Source organism: Echiichthys vipera (genome assembly GCF_963691815.1).
Source record: "Echiichthys vipera genome assembly, chromosome: 20".
Lineage (NCBI taxonomy): Eukaryota > Metazoa > Chordata > Actinopteri > Perciformes > Trachinidae > Echiichthys > Echiichthys vipera.
In genome coordinates this window covers 15,417,584-15,436,547 of record NC_139845.1, presented here as the reverse complement: position 1 = coordinate 15,436,547, position 18,964 = coordinate 15,417,584, and the positions used below count along the sequence as shown (strand labels likewise).

The 18,964-nt window shown below is 40.9% G+C and overlaps 1 protein-coding gene across 4 annotated transcripts in view; it reads left to right on the top strand.

Moving 5' to 3' along the window:
• The window catches only part of gramd4a (GRAM domain containing 4a), a 49,883-nt gene that overhangs the window by 6,327 nt on the left and 24,592 nt on the right, over positions 1-18,964 (top strand). For all 4 annotated transcript variants that reach the window (XM_083934979.1, XM_083934978.1, XM_083934977.1 and 1 more), the window contains exons 2-3: positions 1,024-1,237; positions 7,617-7,737. In XM_083934979.1, coding sequence (XP_083791105.1) covers positions 1,024-1,237; positions 7,617-7,737 — 335 coding nt within the window. The remainder of the gene's footprint in view (positions 1-1,023; positions 1,238-7,616; positions 7,738-18,964) is intronic.

Below are 18,964 nucleotides of genomic sequence, written 5' to 3'. Positions count from 1 at the left end.
GTGTAAAAGTTAAAGTGTAGTCTAAGAAATAATTAATTATTTGATTAAAAAAAAAAGGCAGCTTCAAACAGAGAAGTTTTCAGCCTTGGTTTAAAGAGAGAGTTGCAGAGCACCTGCAGTTTGTTCCGGGTATGTGCTGCTTCTCCATGTTTAGTTCTGACTCTAGGGACAGAAAGCATGGCTGATGGCCATAATGGCGCCTGAGGTCGAAGAAGTTCAGAAATGTGTTTTGCTTTATACAACAAATGTAGTATTATGAAATCAAGACGGGAAGCCAGTGCAAAGACAAGCAGCCTGAATCAGTTGCAGCTTTTAAATCGAGCTGTGTAAAGAAAGACACAATGACATTACAGTGTACTGATGATAAATGCGTGGACAAGTTTGTCCTTTTAGCCCTTGAAGTTTGTTAAGGTTAGAAGTTGGTATGTGTTACCTTGGTGAAAATGTCCTGGTTCACTAAAAGGGGAATAACAATAGGTTTGGGTGTCTGATGGGGGACGAATAGAGAGTTTATCGTGTTCATAGTGCGAGCTTTGAAATGCATGATACAAAACACCAAAACGATGTTGCACCTGCTTTGATAAAGTAATTGGTGTCATCACAGTAAAAGTCACACATTTGTTTTGTCTAAAAATAACTCTTCTAATTCCCACCTCTAAAAATGATTGATACTGAGCAGCAAAAATCACAGGATGACAGTTATGACTGAGGAATTTATTTGTCAATTAATTACTTTTTGGCAAACAACAGAAATGTATATATATTTGTTAATGCAAAGCCCCAATTATATATAAACCATGTAATATTACCTTATTTGGTGAAATGACAATGCTTAATGGTCATCTCCATATTTTGAACTTGCACATTTGACGAAGGTGATAGTTTATCTTAAAGAGTGGTACAAGTTCTCATTTTCAATAATAGGTTTTAATCAGGTCAGAGGAAATGAAAAAAAATATTCAAAGGAAGCAGTATATCACTCAGCCATGCTCACGATAGTCCCTCTGTTTTGTGTCCCCACAGGGTTGCCGTCCGCCATGTTAAGGTAAAGCCCAGGTGCGCGGTGTTGACCATGCTAAAGCGCCTGGACAAGATCCGCTTCCGAGGCCCCAGAACGAGAGAAGAGTTCCCAGATCTGGCCGAGTCGCCGCCCGCCTCCGACAACGAATGTAGCGACGACATGCAGCTGAAGCCTAGAGCAGCTCTGCGGGACACAGAGGAGAGCCTGCGAGACCCTGTGAGTGCTCACCTTGCATAGTTTCATTTCCAGATGTTTCTTTTGCCTTTCCAACTTTTTCTTTATTTTTTTTTACCTAGACTTATATCCTTAAATTACAATTCTCTATTTTTAATTCTCTATATTTTCTGCCACTGCCTTTAAATGATCTCTCTGTCTCAGTGTTTATCATAAAGTGCATTTACATGGACATATAATATTGGAGTGCTTGTGCGTGCGTGTGTGTGTGATAATAGTTACCTGAAGTCCTGAGATCATCAGGATGGAGCTTTCCACGGTCTCCACTAAGCTCTTTGGACATTCCCTGATGTATGTGGCTCAATATTGTGTGCAGTCAAACAAGGCCCTGCACACAATACTGAGCAACATACATCAAGGAATATCTAAAGAGCTTGGTGTGGTGCAGGGAGCTGGCAAACGGAGCAAAGAAGAAATTAGCAGTAACGTGAAGTGGCAGTAAATGTACACTGAAGTGTGCAAATAGATTGAAGTAAGCGGGTCACTAAAAAACAACATGTTTAATCCCTCATGTGTTTGGTTACTCCCAAGAGAAAGGGAGAATGGTGGAGGATTGTAATGATAAAGAATGGAGGAGATGACAGCAATACAGATTTTCCAATGGGGGGTATGAGTTTGGTATGGGAATAGAGATGGCAATCAACTGCAGACAAGAGCAGAGACCGTGAAAGCAGTGGTGAGATGAACAGATATTGGATCGCAGGACAGGAGTGAAGAACTGGAAGGAGAGAGAAGATTAAAGTGAGGCGGTGGGGGGGTTAAGGGGGCTCAAGGACAGGAATTGAGCCTCAGAAGATTAGACTTGGATGTCTAGAGAGGGGAGGAGATGGACAGGATGTAGAAGAAATGGGGAGACAAATTAGCCAGCCTTGACAAAAAATAAATAAATCCAGATCATGTTTCCTGATATTTATTCCTCCCACTTTAGATATTGTTCATATTTCATGAAATCTGCAGCTCTCTCTTGTACTTGCAGGTGACTAAAACGGCAGCATTGTCGTCATCGTCATTCCCAGCGCTGATAGGAAGATACCCAGGTTAAAAACACTAGATTAGTCGACGGGTTGTATCATTTCCTGAATGAAGGCCCAAGGGATCTCTGTTCACTTTCTCACTCTGTGTCTCCTGAAATAGACAGCTGATATGACTGTTGCATGGGAGTATTTCTGTGGGTTTTCCTGCATCCAATTGAAAAGCTGCTGGTGGTAAAGACACAAAATACATTGATATACTATGACAACGGTTTTTGATCAGTATTTCTGTGAACTAACTGACTACGGTCAATTTTTCTCTGTGTGCAACGGGTCTGAATTTGCATTTATACACTTATGCACAAGTGTGTCTGTGAGCTGGTGTTTGTACGTCTTTATGTGCACTGGTGTTTGTCTGCGTCGGTACCATCCCGCTGGGAGGGCATCGCCCCCACATCATGGCACTGATGAGTCACACTCCATAGCCCAAAAATAGACCAATTCGCTCCCATCCCTGCTGGGACACACACACACACACACACACACACACACACACACACACACACACACACACACACACACACACACACACACACACACACACACACACACACACACACACACACACACACACACACACACACACACACACACACACACACACACACACACACACACACACACACACACACACACACACACACACACACACACGAGGCATGCGGTCTCACAAAGCATGTTGTTGCATTCAAGATCTTATGAGCTGCGTAGCGCCCTTCATATGTCCCTACTGGCACACTGGAGCCCACCGAGACCACACTCCAGGACCAGATCACATGACCTGCCTCTGAACATCAGCTTTATTACGTCATATGTTAAAAAAAGAACACAGAGTGTGTCCTTGGGATATATGCACGGAGACTTTTTGACAGACTAGCCTGTGTCCTCCATACTAAATAGGCAGAATGTCACTGTGCAGATGGTGTTCAGTCATTGCACACACGACTGCATGCAACCTCACTGGCCTCGCCTGCTAGATCAGGTGGCTTTGTGTCATCTTACTCATTATCTAAGTATGTTTTTAAATGAGTACAGTAAATATGATGCAGGTCGAGACCACCCCTGATAATAACATTGGAATAATTCTTATCAAGAAAGAAGAGCAGGAGCTTTAGAGAAGAAATTAAAAGTTTCATTGCACAATAAATAAGTATTTCCAACATAAATGTTAATTTATTTAAGGATAGATTCACAAACATGTTTTGTTTTTTTAAACATTTTAGTTAGATGCTTTTAATTCTGAAGTCAAAAGTCTCTCAAAGATACAATATCATGTGTTTAAAATTCTAATCAGCAGCCACTCAACCAACCATCAGTGCTGGACAGCTCTGTAAGTTGCCCCTCCATGCAGAAGTCAGTACTTTAGTTTGTCTAATGCTTGGCGATATGGCAAAAATCTTCTTTTATTTTTATTTATTATCTATCATATCTAGATATCATAATATAGCATGTTTATGCTGATTTCATAAATAAATAGTCTGAATCAAACAACAAATGGTTACGCCTATTTTTCTATACTCCTGTGTGAATTGAGTGCTCGACAATGAAAATTGCTGGGCATTTTCTATTTTTATCAAGTACTTCAGTTCAAAATTACCAGTTTCATGTGAGTTATAGAAAGAAAAATTGTTTATAAGAGTACTCCTGGTCCACTGTCAGAAACAAACTTGCTCTTAGACAGTTTTTTTATGTGCACCATTTAATAAAAAGTCAGTAAACTACATGAAAGCAGGTTGGGTAGGGAGGAGGGTGTTTTTAAAATAAAAGTGAAAGTAGAACAAGCAGTTCAGGTATTACAATGTCTGCCAAGTTTAACCACATTATCCTTGAAGCTATCAGCATTTCTACCACCAGCAGATGTTTCATCCTCTCTGCAAGCTCATTTCGTATTCTTTTCTCATTTAAACTGTAAATGTTCACAGCATTTTTTCACCTTGTGACCCCAGCTGTTACTATGCTCTATAGTATGTATAGTATGTATAGTACTATGCTCTGGATGTCTTTACATCCAAACTTAATAAATATGCACATATGGTCTGTCGGTGTCCAACATTTTCTGTGACAGCCCTGATATCTTTGTTAATTGTTAATTATTGGACACGGCTGATTTATAAACTATTGCCAGCCTTCTGGACCAACAATCTGCCAAACATGGACATGTTCTTTCGTGATATGCATGTTTATGAGCGTAACTAGGCCCTGAAATCACACTTTCTCTATTTCCCTTCCTGCTGGGAGACACACTCAGCCTCATGAGAAAGTTGAAGGCTTAAAAAGCATACGCCTTTTCAGAACATAGTATAAAGCATTTTAAAAAATCTGTGAGATCCCTGGAGCTTGTTCTCTAGGATGAAACAGACATTTCTGTGTCAGTTCTGTACTGAGGCAGCCACACCACCATGGACAGTGTCCTTCTGGAGGCTGAGCATAGAGAGGAAGAGTGATGGAGGAGCGTGAGCAGGAGGAAAAGAAGATGAGTTGGTAGAAGTTTATAAACAATAGGCAAAGAAGGAAGTGGCAGAAAGCAATGACATCTTCACTTTTTCTGAAAGAGAGGCTCAGGCTTATCAAGCACATCGGAAGGAAGCAAGAAAAAGAAATGCTGTGTGATGAGTTGAAAGCTGTTTTTTGAACTACAAAGTAAGTCTGCCCTTTTACACATCAGGAGATTGTTCCATTTCAGACATGTCTTCAACTACTTTGAATACTCCGTTTGGTTTAGGCGAGAGGTGGCGCCTGGGTAGAGTGAGCAGGTGGCAGGGCATGACGCGGATTACACCGCTATCATGTAGCCAGTTCGTAATTTGGCAAATTTCGGCATAAACCCTTACTGACAGGAAGTCGCCGATCCTCACCCATCTGCTTCACCCTCGGATGTTTGTCTTCTTCCGGTTTTGCATGATCCGCATGATAGAAACCTCATCTAAATGCCCACTCACTCGTTGAGAATTCTCCAAACAGTGACCTGCTCTATTCACACAATTCAATTGGACTTTACACTGACTTTGCTGGCAGGGTAAAGTACGTTTAATGTCCAGGTCCAACTGATTTGGACATTTGTATTCCCACATACACCTCTCCCAGGGTAATGTCTGTATAATTTTAAGGCTTCAGTGCATGTGTAAGAGAGGCTGAAGTCTAGACCTGACACAGCACATCCCAAACTTATCCTGTCAGACAGGAAAAGTGTATGGAGACACTGTGATTTCAGAGAGATTCTTGGTTGATTGATGGAATTGTCGAATTGTTTGTCCTAGTCAAATGTTCTCAAGTAAAATGTCACACAAATGTGTCATCTTTGTGTTTGTTTTGTTTGGTGTGGGCGACTGATTGCAGTCATCGAGTAAAAATAACAGAGAGAAAAGAGAGTTGTTTATTGTGGCTTATTTGCAAAAAATATTTATTATGCAATGCAGAAAATGTGTGTTGGCAACATCTGTTCACCTCTATTCTGCAGCAGACAGAAGATTAGTCTCACATTTAGAATCAGTCCTTGAACAGAAGTTGCCGCTACATAATCAGAAAGGCGGAAAGTGGGCGTGAAGAATGAATACGAATGTTCCAACTTTGATGCTTTAACAGCATTCAGTAATTGGTGTTTCAGACTAGTAAGTCATGGAAAAAGATTGCAGAGTTTTACAGCAGGACACAGTGAGCTTCCTGCACTAACATCAGCCACAGCCATGAAAGAGTGAGAGGGGGGGGGGAAACACAATAATTAATCAGCCAATAATCGTCTAGGGTGACGTCAGGGCTTGACCTACTTTTGATAGGAGGTAGGTCCAGGAGGTACTGACTGACTGTTGACGACCGCATTCAATGACGTGAAGTTCTGCTTACGTTATGTACCGTCCTTGGATTAAACCATTAGCGATTTTTAAATTTCCATTTTGAAAAAACCCCAAAGCAAAGCAGACCAAATCCAAAACCAAAGAGCGTTGTGGCTCAGCGTTTATTATTCAGCTACACTTTCACTCCCACCGCTCGTTCCGTCCTTGTGCCTCTTTCCCCTTCTGTTTCCCCTTTTTATATCCTTTTTAAAAAAATTCTCCCCTCATCTCGTATTGTTTCTCACCTTCAATCAAAATCCGTTTTTATTCTCCATGACACACTTCTAGAAGAGGCTTTCATTTGTTTTCTTTGAAGTGCTTCTTTATTCAGGGACACACTCTCCGTCTCTGTCTCTATGTCTCCCCACCACGCTTATCTTGTTAAGCTTTGGTTCCCTCCTAAAGCACGTTTTCTCTCTCTCGCTCTCTCTCTCTCTCTCTCTCTCTCTCTCTCTCTCTCTCTCTCTCTCTCTCTCTCTCTCTCTCTCTCTCTCTCTCTCTCTCTCTCTCTCTCCCTCTCCTCCTCTCTCTCTCAGCACATCAGCTCAAGACACTGCAGTGTGTCTACGCAAGCACACACACACAAACCTTTGCCGGACGCTGTCAGGGAGAAGCTGCTGCAGCGTGTGTGTGACAGGAGTCTTTTTAAAGGACCCTTGCTGTAGTCGAGCAGCGATTTCTCTGCCTGCAGTGCTCATCATCCGCTAGCGCAGCCGTCTCTCACCTCCTTCCGTTCTTTCCTTTCGTCTCCCTCCATCACCCACTCACCCCTTTCTTTCCTCCTTCCATTCCTCTCTCACACTGTCTTCACCTCTCAATTTTTTTGTCAGTCTGTCCACCTCCACACATGTTGTGTTGCTAGCTTTGTTTGTCAGGGTTAAAGCCCTTAGTCATGAGGGTGTGTGTGAGTCATCACTCAGTGTTGCTGTAGTCAGAAGAGGGGGATTCTCCTCATCCTATTTCGCTCCAGCTGGACTTAAAACAGGAGAGGAAACATTAGCGTGAGTCACGGCGCCATGCTAATCTGTTTGTGTATGTGCTAGATTATATGGGATATCCTTGCTTGTGTTGTTTTACATGTGTTCCGTTGAAAAGTCATTCTAAAACCAAACCTCTCTTTCTGTTTTTTTCTTGTTTTCCTTGAATGCAAATGTTTGTGTGTGTGTGTGTGTGTGTGTGTGTGTGTGTGTGTGTGTGTGTGTGTGTGTGTGTGTGTGTGTGTGTGTGTGTGTGTGTGTGTGTGTGTGTGTGTGTGTGTGTGTGTGTGTGTGTGTGTGTGTGTGTGTGTGTGTGTGTGTGTGTGTGTGTGTGTGTGTGTGTGTGTGTGTGTGTGTGTGTGTGTGTGTGTGTGTGTGTGTGTGTGTGTGTGTGTGTGTGTGTGTGTGTGTGTGTGTGTGTGTGTGTGTGTGTGTGTGTGTGTGTGTGTGTGTGTGTGTGTGTGTGTGTGTGTGTGTGCGTGCGTGCGTGCGTGCGTGCGTGCGTGCGTGCGTGCGCGCGCAGGCAGGTTCAGGGTCTCCCATCATGGCTGCGGCCATCCAGGAATTTCAGAGGTCGGAGTCAGACCGGCTGAATGAAGTTAAAGGTCACCTGGAAATTGCCTTATTGGAGAAACATTTCCTACGTGAGTATGCGCACAAATACTCACTTACACCCTCACAACACCATTACTTTTTCAGATCCTTGCTGGTGTTCTTTTGGAACTTTTCATTCAGATTGCACTCAATGGAGAATTCAAAAAAATGTACCGAATGTTTTCTGATGCTTCATTGGTTCATTATTATTTAGCTGCCTACATTTCCCAGAATCCCTCTTGTCAGTTCCCAGAAAAAAGCCCTGTATTTGTGATCATCAGGCTCATGATTATAGAGTATACAGTATGTGGGTGGAAGTAAGCAATAAATTAAGGAAAAGGAATGAGTTCAACATCTAGCAGTGGTGACTAGGAGGTACTACTTCTGTCTACAATTTCTCATCCACACATTTTGTGTGATTGTGTGTACTAAATAGTGATGGTAGCAGGATGCATTTGATAAGATCTGCTCTGGCTAAACACAGCTGTAGCTGAAATGAAAACCTCTCCCTGACACCCCATACTTGCACTTCCTAATTCCTCTTCATTTTATTGTAACAATGAACACACTCCTAGCTGTTCTTTTTGAGAGGGATCCACCTACGGCTTGATGACATCGAATTCTTGTTCTTATGGAAGTTAAATGTATTTATTGTAGGTCGCTTTGGGGAAGAAAGAAAGCTGCGTGCGTGTGTGTGTGTTAGCTTTAAACTGTAAGCATCTTGTGATATCAGTTTCCTTTGGGGTTTCACAGTCTCACAGGAAGTTGGTTTTGTGCATTGCTCTCGGTGGCTGTGTGCAGCTTGAATCTAACAGAATGGCAGTCCATCATAACCCTGGTATGTTGGTTTGGGTGATATGTTAAAATGTTCCATCAGCCCAGCAAAAAAACCTCACAAACTTTCAAGTAAAGACATATTCTTATACTTATGAAACAGAAAAATCCAACTGTACACCTCAATATGAGTTCCTTTCTTTCACCGAACTGAAACATCAGCTTAATTGCCATAATAAAACACAACTCACCAAATTTGTCGCCTATCCAGTGTTCCAACAATCACCAATTCTGGTTTGCCTATAATAGAGCCTCAATCCACAGAGTAAGTGTGAAATGTGAAAATACGCTGGCTTTATACACAGCTTTTCCCTGCTGTCTGATGAGCAGCTGTCAGCAGGTGCAGATACTCATTTGAATCTGAATTGCACGCAGAGTTGAATATACTTAAGATAACTATTTAATCTAATTTAGACAGAACAGTAATAAAAGTAACATCCTGTTTGCCAACTGTATGTTTGTATGCAGTCCTGAAATGACACTGGTAGCATAATGGAAGCAAGCAGCTGCTGAGCTAATGCTAATCAATTTATCATGCTACCCCAGAGAGGCGCACTGTGAGGTGAAGCGTCCATGAAGTAGGCAATGTATCCTCAATTACACTATAATAACCCAGAATTACCATATTCATCCATTCTTTTTTTTGTTGCACCGTGCATAACCTTGCAACCAACAGCAGACTGTGTATAGGGATTTAAGTGTTGCTAGCTACATTTTCAAACACATGCTTTTCTAGGAGTGGAAAATGATGAAAACAATCTAGGAAAGCCTGCTTTAGGTAGGTTTTTTGCTCTAAATTGGATACAAATCTTCTACGATTCCCCTGACACTGCAGCTTTTTGTTTCGCAACTTCACAACTTCACTGTTTTTATTCACTATCACCGCTCTTATCAGCCTCATTTCAAGCAGCAGCTGTTCTCAGTTACATAGTCCTGAAACCTGAATGTACGTAACCTGCCCAGCACCTAACAACAAGTAATCAAAATTAGTGAATAGCTGGTGAACACAGTACAGCATTCAGAAGCTAAAGAGACAGATATTTTTCTCAGGAGTTGGTGAAAAAAGAGCTAAAAGAGAGTGAATATTTGCACGTGCATTTGCTAGGTGGAAACAAACACAACTCCAAATGAATACTAATAAGATGTACTTTAATAATGTTTTTTAAACCTGTAGGACAGCTCAGGGCTGTTGCTTTCAAAAAACATGTGGTTTATTTAGATGAATTTATACTCAACCCACTTAGTTCTCTGTTCATGAAAACATGCATTAGAATCATGACTCCCTCTCATGATGCAGCATCCTCTAGTGAAACTTTGACTATTTGCAGTATGTATCTTGTTATTGATGCACTGTTTATCTGTATACTGTATTTCAAAAAAAGTCTAAGGGAGGAGTGAATGGATGATGGCAGGGAGAAAGAGAGGAGAAAGTCTGATGTGAAACAAACTGTGACGGTGAGTCCGGCCACTCCACTCACACACATCTATAAGCGTGTCTAACCTGGTAACCGATAAGGGGTACTGCTTGTCCTGTTCTGTGCAACATGTTGACAGTCCTGTGGTGTGTAATGACTGTGGAAGTTTTTTGTTTTTTTTCCCCCCTTCCCTTTCAACTATGTGTCTATTAGAGAGGGAGTGAGAGACAGGGAGAGAGAGTGTGAAAGAGAGTACCTCAGGCTGAGTTCATTCTCATAATGCCAGTGCCTGAGCTAAAAGGCCAATCTGAATTGTCATACCGTCATGATAATAGCAAATTAGCTCACCCTTCATGGACCTTTCTTCCTTCCTATTTGCCCCTCCTTTTCCTAGAAAAAAATCCTCTCGAGCCCTTTTGCCTTCTTCTCTCCATCCCGCTGAGCTGTTCCTTCCCGCCATTTCCTGCTTCTTCTTTTTGCTCATACATCTCCTACTTCTCTTCTTCTGTTGTGCTTTTGATTTCCCTTTCCCTTTAATGCTTTCTCTCTATCAGACACAAACGCTCAAGCAGGTAAAACAGCTGTGATGGTGTCATGAGCTCAAAGAGTTAAAAACAGAAATGTACTTATTGCTCTACCTAAGATGGCAGCCACTTGGCATTTTGTAAGGGGACTCTGAAGGGGAGGATCCTTCATGCATGATGCCTTGTGTTGATTGGAAAAGGGTAGCAGTATCTCTGGGTAATGTTTTTTTTCTTCTAACATTACCACAAGTGCTTTGTAGTTTTATTGTTGTAGCAGTCCACTGCTTCTCCCTTCCCCTCTCACTCTCTGGTTATCCATTTCTCTCATGCCTCCCAACCTCTCGTCCCTCTGTGGCCGATGTAATTCTACTGCGGCGAACATTGAAGCGTGACAATCCATTTACACCTAATGGAGTTCTGAGCTCTCTGCCCTGCTCTACAGTAGTCATTGTCTATTCTATGGCTACTTTTTGCCCTTGCACTCTACTCTGCTGTGGTTTATGTAGTCAACGTACAGTAGGACTGCTGAGTGTGTGTGTGATTCCTCGCAGAGTATTGCCTGCTGTAAAGACCTACATGAATAGGGTGTGTGTATTATTCATCATGTTCTCAGTTACGTGTTGAGAACCAATGATACAGTTATATACAGTTTGTCGTCAGTTAAAACTAATGAGATTAAGAAACAAAAGATCCCTTGTTGCACGACATTATGGGTTTATGTGTTGTGTAATGGTTTTCTGGAGCATAGGTAAAATAAGAAAACAACATAAACTTCTGTGGGAAGACTAGCCACAGTTTGCACATAAATAAAAAATAATTCGGAATGCAGTGACTGAAAGTTATAGTCATGGTGGTTACAGTAGTTGCGGTTTGATACTACATGTCCCAGAAATCTCGGGGCAGCAAACACTTGCAACCGACTACAACGACAACAACAACAATGACAACAACTGCTGTATCTGTTTACAACACAGTGAAACAATCTCTGATTGTTTTAATGAGGTCCGTCAGTAATTGGCCTTTTCCGTCATGACGTGACCAAGTGGGAACTGCTTTTTTTTTCGTGCTGAATTCCTTTTTTCTAATGAACATATGAACACATCTCTGATTAACACAAAATTTAAAGTGATTCTCATGCATGATTCCTTGTGTAGAAACTCAGTTTTACAGATTTGTCGAATTATTCAAATTATCGATTTGTAGTCATATGAGTGTTAGTCAGCTCGTATTTTCATCGTACAACAGCACAGTTTGTTTGTGTCTTTGCTGATGAGTTGGAGGCGAGCTGCCCGTAGCCTGCAGCCTTTCATCTGGCAGCAGAGAACGACCCTAGTCTTGTTTGTTGATGTACTTTTGATGAATGATCACGATCATACCTACCCCTTTGAGAAATACATCATGTTTGCTATGACTGATTCACAATAATAGCCATCCCATGTTTTGCCAGTTGTAAATCATTTCCTGCGAACCAGCAGCAGTATGAAATATTGGGTTTACATCGGCAGCAATGCAGCTAAGGTATTAACTGGGTAAGTTAACAATCAACAGTGAGGCTAATATTAATAAGATGAAACTGCACACAGTAATGCTGGATTACACGAATGCTTCATTTGGTTAAATACAGTGTGGGAATGGCAGACCCCACCACAAACACCTACTGCCGTATATAGAGAGGTATTTACAGAATGTAAATACATTGAATTGAATTTTATTTATAGTTTCAAATCGTAATAAAAGTCATCTCAAGAAACTTTACATATAGAGTACACTTAAGATCAAAATTAGAGAACAAATTCTAAATACCTGATTTATTGCGGAATTCTGAGATTTTTTATAGTTCAGAATTTGTCAGATTGTCCGCTGTGGCATTACCTCTGCTGTACCACTGTAAGACTATTTAGTCTTACAAAAGAAAGTCATCACCTTGGGATTCTATGCACCAAGAAAATATGAAAGAAAAAAAAAATGACTCATTTTAAAAACCAATTATTTGCAGCCCCCAGTCGACCTCTTTGCCTCAATCACTTATAGTTCATTTGGAAGATCTTTTCATGATTTAAAAGGTCACTGTTGTCAACAGCAAGCAACATCTTGCTTGTGTATTTTTAAGTTTCTCTAGATGAGACCAGCAGATCAACACTTAAAATATGAATGAGCTCCTCTTTTGCAGCTCCCAGCTTTTTAACTCTTAATTATCTTACAGTTCAGATTAAACTCCACAGTTTTGTTTCTCTCACTGAGATTATAAAGAAATGGGTTGGCCTCTTTCCTCCCAAAGGAAAATGACTATAATGGCATGATGCATATAGGAGCAAAAGTTACCTAGTGTTGGTTTGGGCTTTTGCCTCTAATGATGCATCAGCATTTAACCCACAAAATAATGTGTCTGTCACACTCAGTGAGTGTAGGCGTATTTTCTCTCTCCCCTTTTCTCTCTCGCTGACGTTTTTCTCTCTCTCTGCTGCTTTAAATAAAGCTGGGGCCCACGCTGTATGCTAAAACAAACACTCCTTAAGTGTATTGTCTCCTGCCTTCACAGGGGGCATGACTTTCCATTCCAGATGGTGTGCGTATCTGTGTGTGTCTGTGTGTGTCGGGAGGGATACAATGACCCATGCCTTTTCCCCTGGCATTTGTTGTGATTGACCTGTGCTATTTTTAAAGCACTTAATTGGTTAATTTGTAACCATGTTTCCGGACGTGAGATCACATAGAGGGAGACTAACACTCATACATATATGCAGCCGAGGTTGTGATGATCTTCTGCTCTATTATGGTCGTGTTTTCTTTAGTTTTCTTCTTTTCTCTCTTCCTTACTCTCTCCTCTCCAGGACTTCACTCATCCCCTTCTTCTCATTTATTCTCCTTTCATTTTTCTCTTCTCCTTTTCTTTATGTGTATGCATGCATACGCACGCCACAAAAGAGTAATCAGATTAGTTTAAAGGGCCAGCAGAGCGCTCTCAATCATTTAATAAATGCATACATATTTGAATTCACCTCATTCCACCTTGATCAAGTGAAGCTGCTGCAATAGTCTCTTAAGAATGTCTGTGTGGGTACGCTTCAGTGATTCAAGTTAGAGAGGTGGTTCGCTCAAATTACACAAATAATATTTTCCCACATACCCTGTGGAGATGGATTTATTCTCTTGTGGTGCAAAGGATTGAAAATGTACATTTGGAATAACACAACAGTGTGTGTGTTTTCAGAGACATTGTTGTGGTTACATATGCAGGATAATCCACAGACCCAGAGAGAAGTGCAGCTCCTGATAAACTCCCTATGAGGTCTGCGGATTATCCACCGTAACAAGTCTTATATTGTACTGACTGGTGTTAACAGCGTTATTATAGGTGTGCACTATCATTGCTTAGCCTTAATGTTTTGCAAGCTAATGTACATGCTAATGTTACCAAATTTTCACTTAAAATCCAAACGTGAGATGAAAGCGAGACTTAATCCAACCTAGTGCTAGCATTGTGTTAGTCTTATGTTATTTTATAATATAATTGTTATATGATACCTGGGCTTTGGGTATCTGCTGATACCCAGTACTGATCTGATACCTGTCTTTAATTGATAAGCAGTGTTGAAGTGACTGGAATCATTCTTTTATGCTAAACGCAACATTAGGCTTGACTTAGAAAACAAAAAACCAAATGTAACAAATAAATACTAGGCCTGGACCAGAATATTTGACTATGAGGATATCTGTTCATTGGGTAGGTAGTATTAGTAAGCAAATACAGTAGTATTTAAAAGGGATAAGCAGAGTGTAAAATATATAAGCAGAGCTAAAATGCCATTGTATATAGCAGCTTTTTAATGATGTGTGAACAGTCAGTGTCACTAATATATATATATAATATATTATGAAGGAATCAACCATTCCTTCATTATACTGGCTATATACAAACTGGCTGCTTCATTTTCTTTTCTGCAGAGCACTGTAAGGTTGAAGATTTCACAGCAACCACAGAAGACACAAAACACAAAGGAGATGTAAATTATGCAAGTGTTTAGCATAAAACTGCACTCCTTTGTGTGTGCGCGTGTGTGTATGCGCCTAAAATGCCCAATGTGGGAATACTGTGGATTATTATTTGTGTGTTTCTCAGTCCATGCATGCTGCACTCACACACACACACACACACACACACACACACACACACACACACACACACACACACACACACACACACACACACACACACACACACACACACACACACACACACACACACACACAAAGATTTACAATGAGCGTTCAGAGAACACAGTTTTCTTGAGTGATAACCCTGTGATTATTATAGTAACGATGTAAAAACTAGAGGAATATATCAACAATAATATGTCCCATGAGACTGTGAGTGGCAGAGCTGAGCTGAATTGACCCTCCTCCTGGTGATAAAAAAACAGAGGGTAGCGCCAGTGGAAATCACCTCATGTAATTATGAGCAGGCTTAATGAGCCAACCTTGTACCAGCTCTTTCTATCTTGTTTTAATTCATATTCATTCTTATGCTTACCTCTAACCGTTACTGTATTCCTTTGCCCTTGTGTCCCCTATCTGCTTTTCTCTTGTACCTACTTTTTTTATCCTTGCTTTATTAATATATCTAATCTAGCTTTTTATTATATCTCTGTAAAAATATAATCACACAGAAGCGCAGATGCAGAGGACATTTATTTCTTACTGTTGATACCCATCGTGTTTGTAATGTTTTGATATAGACAGGTCCTGCTGTAATTGGGTTTATTGGTCTGACTGCTACCAGTTCCATAACATTTTAAGGTGTGTGTGTGTGTGTGTGTGTGTGTGTGTGTGTGTGTGTGTGTGTGTGTGTGTGTGTGTGTGTGTGTGTGTGTGTGTGTGTGTGTGTGTGTGTGTGTGTGTGTGTGTGTGTGTGTGTGTGTGTGTGTGTGTGTGTGTGTGTGTGTGTGTGTGTGTGTGTGTGTGTGTGTGTGTGTGTGTGTGTGTGTGTGTGTGTGTGTGTGTGTGTGTGTGTGTGTGTGTGTGTGTGTGTGTGTGTGTGTCCTGTTTGAGGTCGTGTACTGAAGGTCACTGCGCAGGGAGCAGGCCAGGCTTTGTGCACTACAGTGACTTGCTGATCAATACAGTGTCCCCGCTGCTGCCCTACTTCACACTAAGCAGATGGACACACACAGACATGCACAATGCAGCAGCATCAGCAGCACAAGTGAAAGCTAATGGAATCAGAGATGAATTGTAATAAAGTCTATAACGCAATGCGTTCTTAACAATACCATCTGTACTTAACAAGTACATCCCAGTTGTGTTTATAAAAACAGACATCAGGAGGCATTTTATTCCCCACTGAAAAAAAAATGGGTATTAAAGATCCAGAGTTATAGTGTCCTCTTAGACTACAAATTTTAATTAGTTGACAGCTGTCACTCTGCTGCTGGTTTTATTGCACCTGTTAGGGTGGGACAATGTGCACCGCCATCATTGTTCTTAGTTAATTGAGTTTAGAGCTGTCACATACTGTAACTCCCTGCAAAGCTTATTTTACATTTTGTTCTCTGTCATAGCAGGGAAAGCACAGGTGTTCTTAATACCTTCAGCAACGGCTCAGTTCTCTTCAACTGTCAGCTGCCAGTTAGCAAAGACTGTGAGCTAGCATACCTGGTCCCTGAAACCAAAAACCACTAAATGGAATTCAGCCATTGTTAATTGTATTATTCACACTAGCGCTTTTCCTGCTTTGACATTTCAAGATGTCTTCTGTGAAAAAAGAGCAATTAGCCAAAACAACTGAAAACACCTGTGTGGGTGTGTTGGACCTTTTTAGATACTGGAAATTACTGCTTTGCTTAAAAGCAAGCTGTCACCATAGCTGTTGCTCTTGAAATGCCATATTGGAAAAACTCTCACTGTTAAATATGAGCGTGAAAGCTCATTCTTTGACCTTGGAAACAGTAGTATAACAAACAAAAAGCCCAACCTTATTAAAGTCCACTCACTAACAACTCAAGTTTTTAAATTGAAAGTAAATATGACACATTGGTTGGTATACAGCTACTGTGGCATTGTGTAATTTAAGTATTAACACTCAAAGGCTTTATTTGTGAAGAGGTTGATATTGCTCCTTATAATGTGTGTTTGTTGAAATTACAGAAAGACGATGTTTTTTTAATTAGCAGATGCTGATATTTAGAGAGCAAGAAGGCCGTTGGGCAAGTTATAATGCCAGTGTCATATGGTTGTGTATTTGTTAATCAGTGTTGTGTGCGCAGGCATCGGCCCATGCTGATCATCCCAAAATGGCATTAACACTGAAGTTGATAACTTTCTGTCTTGTATATTGCTGAAATTGTCACTCTGTCCTGACAACGAGCACAATGAGACAGACGATCTGTGAAAAAGTCATGTAGTTCTTAATGTTTCCTGCTAGTTTACATCGCACCCGACCAACAACCAATAAGAGCGGAGGAGTCTCTGACGCAGCGTCAATGACTGCTGAACTTTGATCAAACTCTGAAACGTTTAGTGTACAACATATTCCTCATCTGAGTCTGGGTCTGACCGACCGCAGGGTTCAGGACGCCAAAACTATAACCTAGTTGCAGATTGCTAACGTTATCAGAATCAGAATCAGAAAACCTTTAATGTCCTGCAGACGGGGAAATTTGTTTGTCACAGCATTAACAGAAAATTACAAGCAGGAACATATTACAAAATAAGATGAAAAAAAGATAAAAGATTAAAAAGTCTGACAGCAGCAGGAAGGAAGGACCTGCGATACCTCTCCTTCGCACACTTAGGGTGTATCAGTCTGTTGCTGTTAGTTCCATGGTAGAGCAGCTTGGGCTCCGTGTCTGTCCATCCACCCTGTTCAGCTCTGGAGCTCCGTGTGTCGCTCCCGCCATACAAAGGGTCATAAATCTGCCCGTTGCCAAGCAGCCTCCTGTCTGAAGCTGGCTCATACATGTATCACTATGGCTGATTCCCTCTGATGTATTTAGTCAGGCCTACTTTTCAACCTTGGGGGAGAAGCTAGCACATGCGCGAGCAGTGGTAGGTGGGGCGAGGCCTGATTTTTCAATGAGGGACAAAGATTAGATGTCCTTACAGCCCCTTTATTTTTGTTTTTACTTTCTATGTTAGAAAAGAACATTAAACAAAATATTTACCATAGCAGAGTAGTTTTTACAAACTTTAAAATGTATCTGGAGCGGGGCTATTTCAGTGCAGAAAATGTTTTTCTGCCACACTGAATTGTAGCAGCCCTGGAACTATCCGGCTTTATTGCAAAATTGTCAGCAAGTCACACTGCTGCTGTTTGTAAATAAATAGATGAAGATGACAAAACGGAACCAGCAAATTATTTGAAAGCTTACTAAGATATTCATTCAAGTACAATACATAAGAAATGGATTTCAGTAATTGATGGGCATATTGTGTGCCTTGTAGTATCTGGAGAAGTAAATGGTAAGTCTTGTTTTGTATTCTTGGAGATAATTATGGAAGTTAGTATACTGCAGAACGCTGCCTCATTACTGATGATTCACTTTCCTTCTCAGACAGCTACAGGATTTGCTGTCTGATAATGAGTAATCTTTACTCGGTGCCTTCTAAGGAGACAACTCTGTTATAGGTCTGTACTACAGGAAAGTCTGCCTTTGAGGCAGAACAGGTCTTCACGGCTCACAGCAGAGGTTTCTGTAATTGGGATGTTTGAGTTTGTGAAGAAAATTGTTGGACCCGTGATTAATGTAACTTCAAGGTGTTTGGGACAAATTTCTCTCATTGTATTTGTCTATGTGTTAAATTTTAATTTGGTTGTATGATAAATTCTGCATAGCCTGTGAGAATGCAACAGGTGGCCAATAAAGACATGGAGCGTACATGCATATATTTCAGTGGATAATAGAAGAAGCTTAATAACTGCCATGATCTTTATCAGATAATGTAAGGCTTAAGATATCACCTAACACATTTTTACAGTACTGAACAGGCTATATCTTTTTTTCTTGCTGTTTCCCTGAAAGCACCAGTGTTTAGAGGAGACTGCAGTCTTGACCATTATGATGTAATGAAATCTATTATCTTATTACTGTTCTCCAAACAAGCAGATGATATCCTGCCTGCTGACACAAAATTGGATTATAGAACATTGTTTATCTAGATTATTTATTGCATGTTTTCTCATAAATATTTGAGCATGCAAACCAACACACACACACACACACACACACACACAGTAACATATACTTACAGTCAGACTATTCCTGACAGCGTCCCTGTAAGAAAGTATTGCACAAGGAAGAAAGAGTGCTGTTGTCTTGAAGTCACGGGGAGGTCATCGACATTTGAGATTCATCCACGATGTCAACATAAAGTTGTAGATGGGAACAAAGTGAAGCAAGCGGGTGAAATCTAGGTCACCTAGAGATATGATGGCCAGAGGGGAAGGAGGCAGCAGAGAGGAAAGATAAGTTTATAAAGATACATGGCAAAAGAAGACAAAATACAGC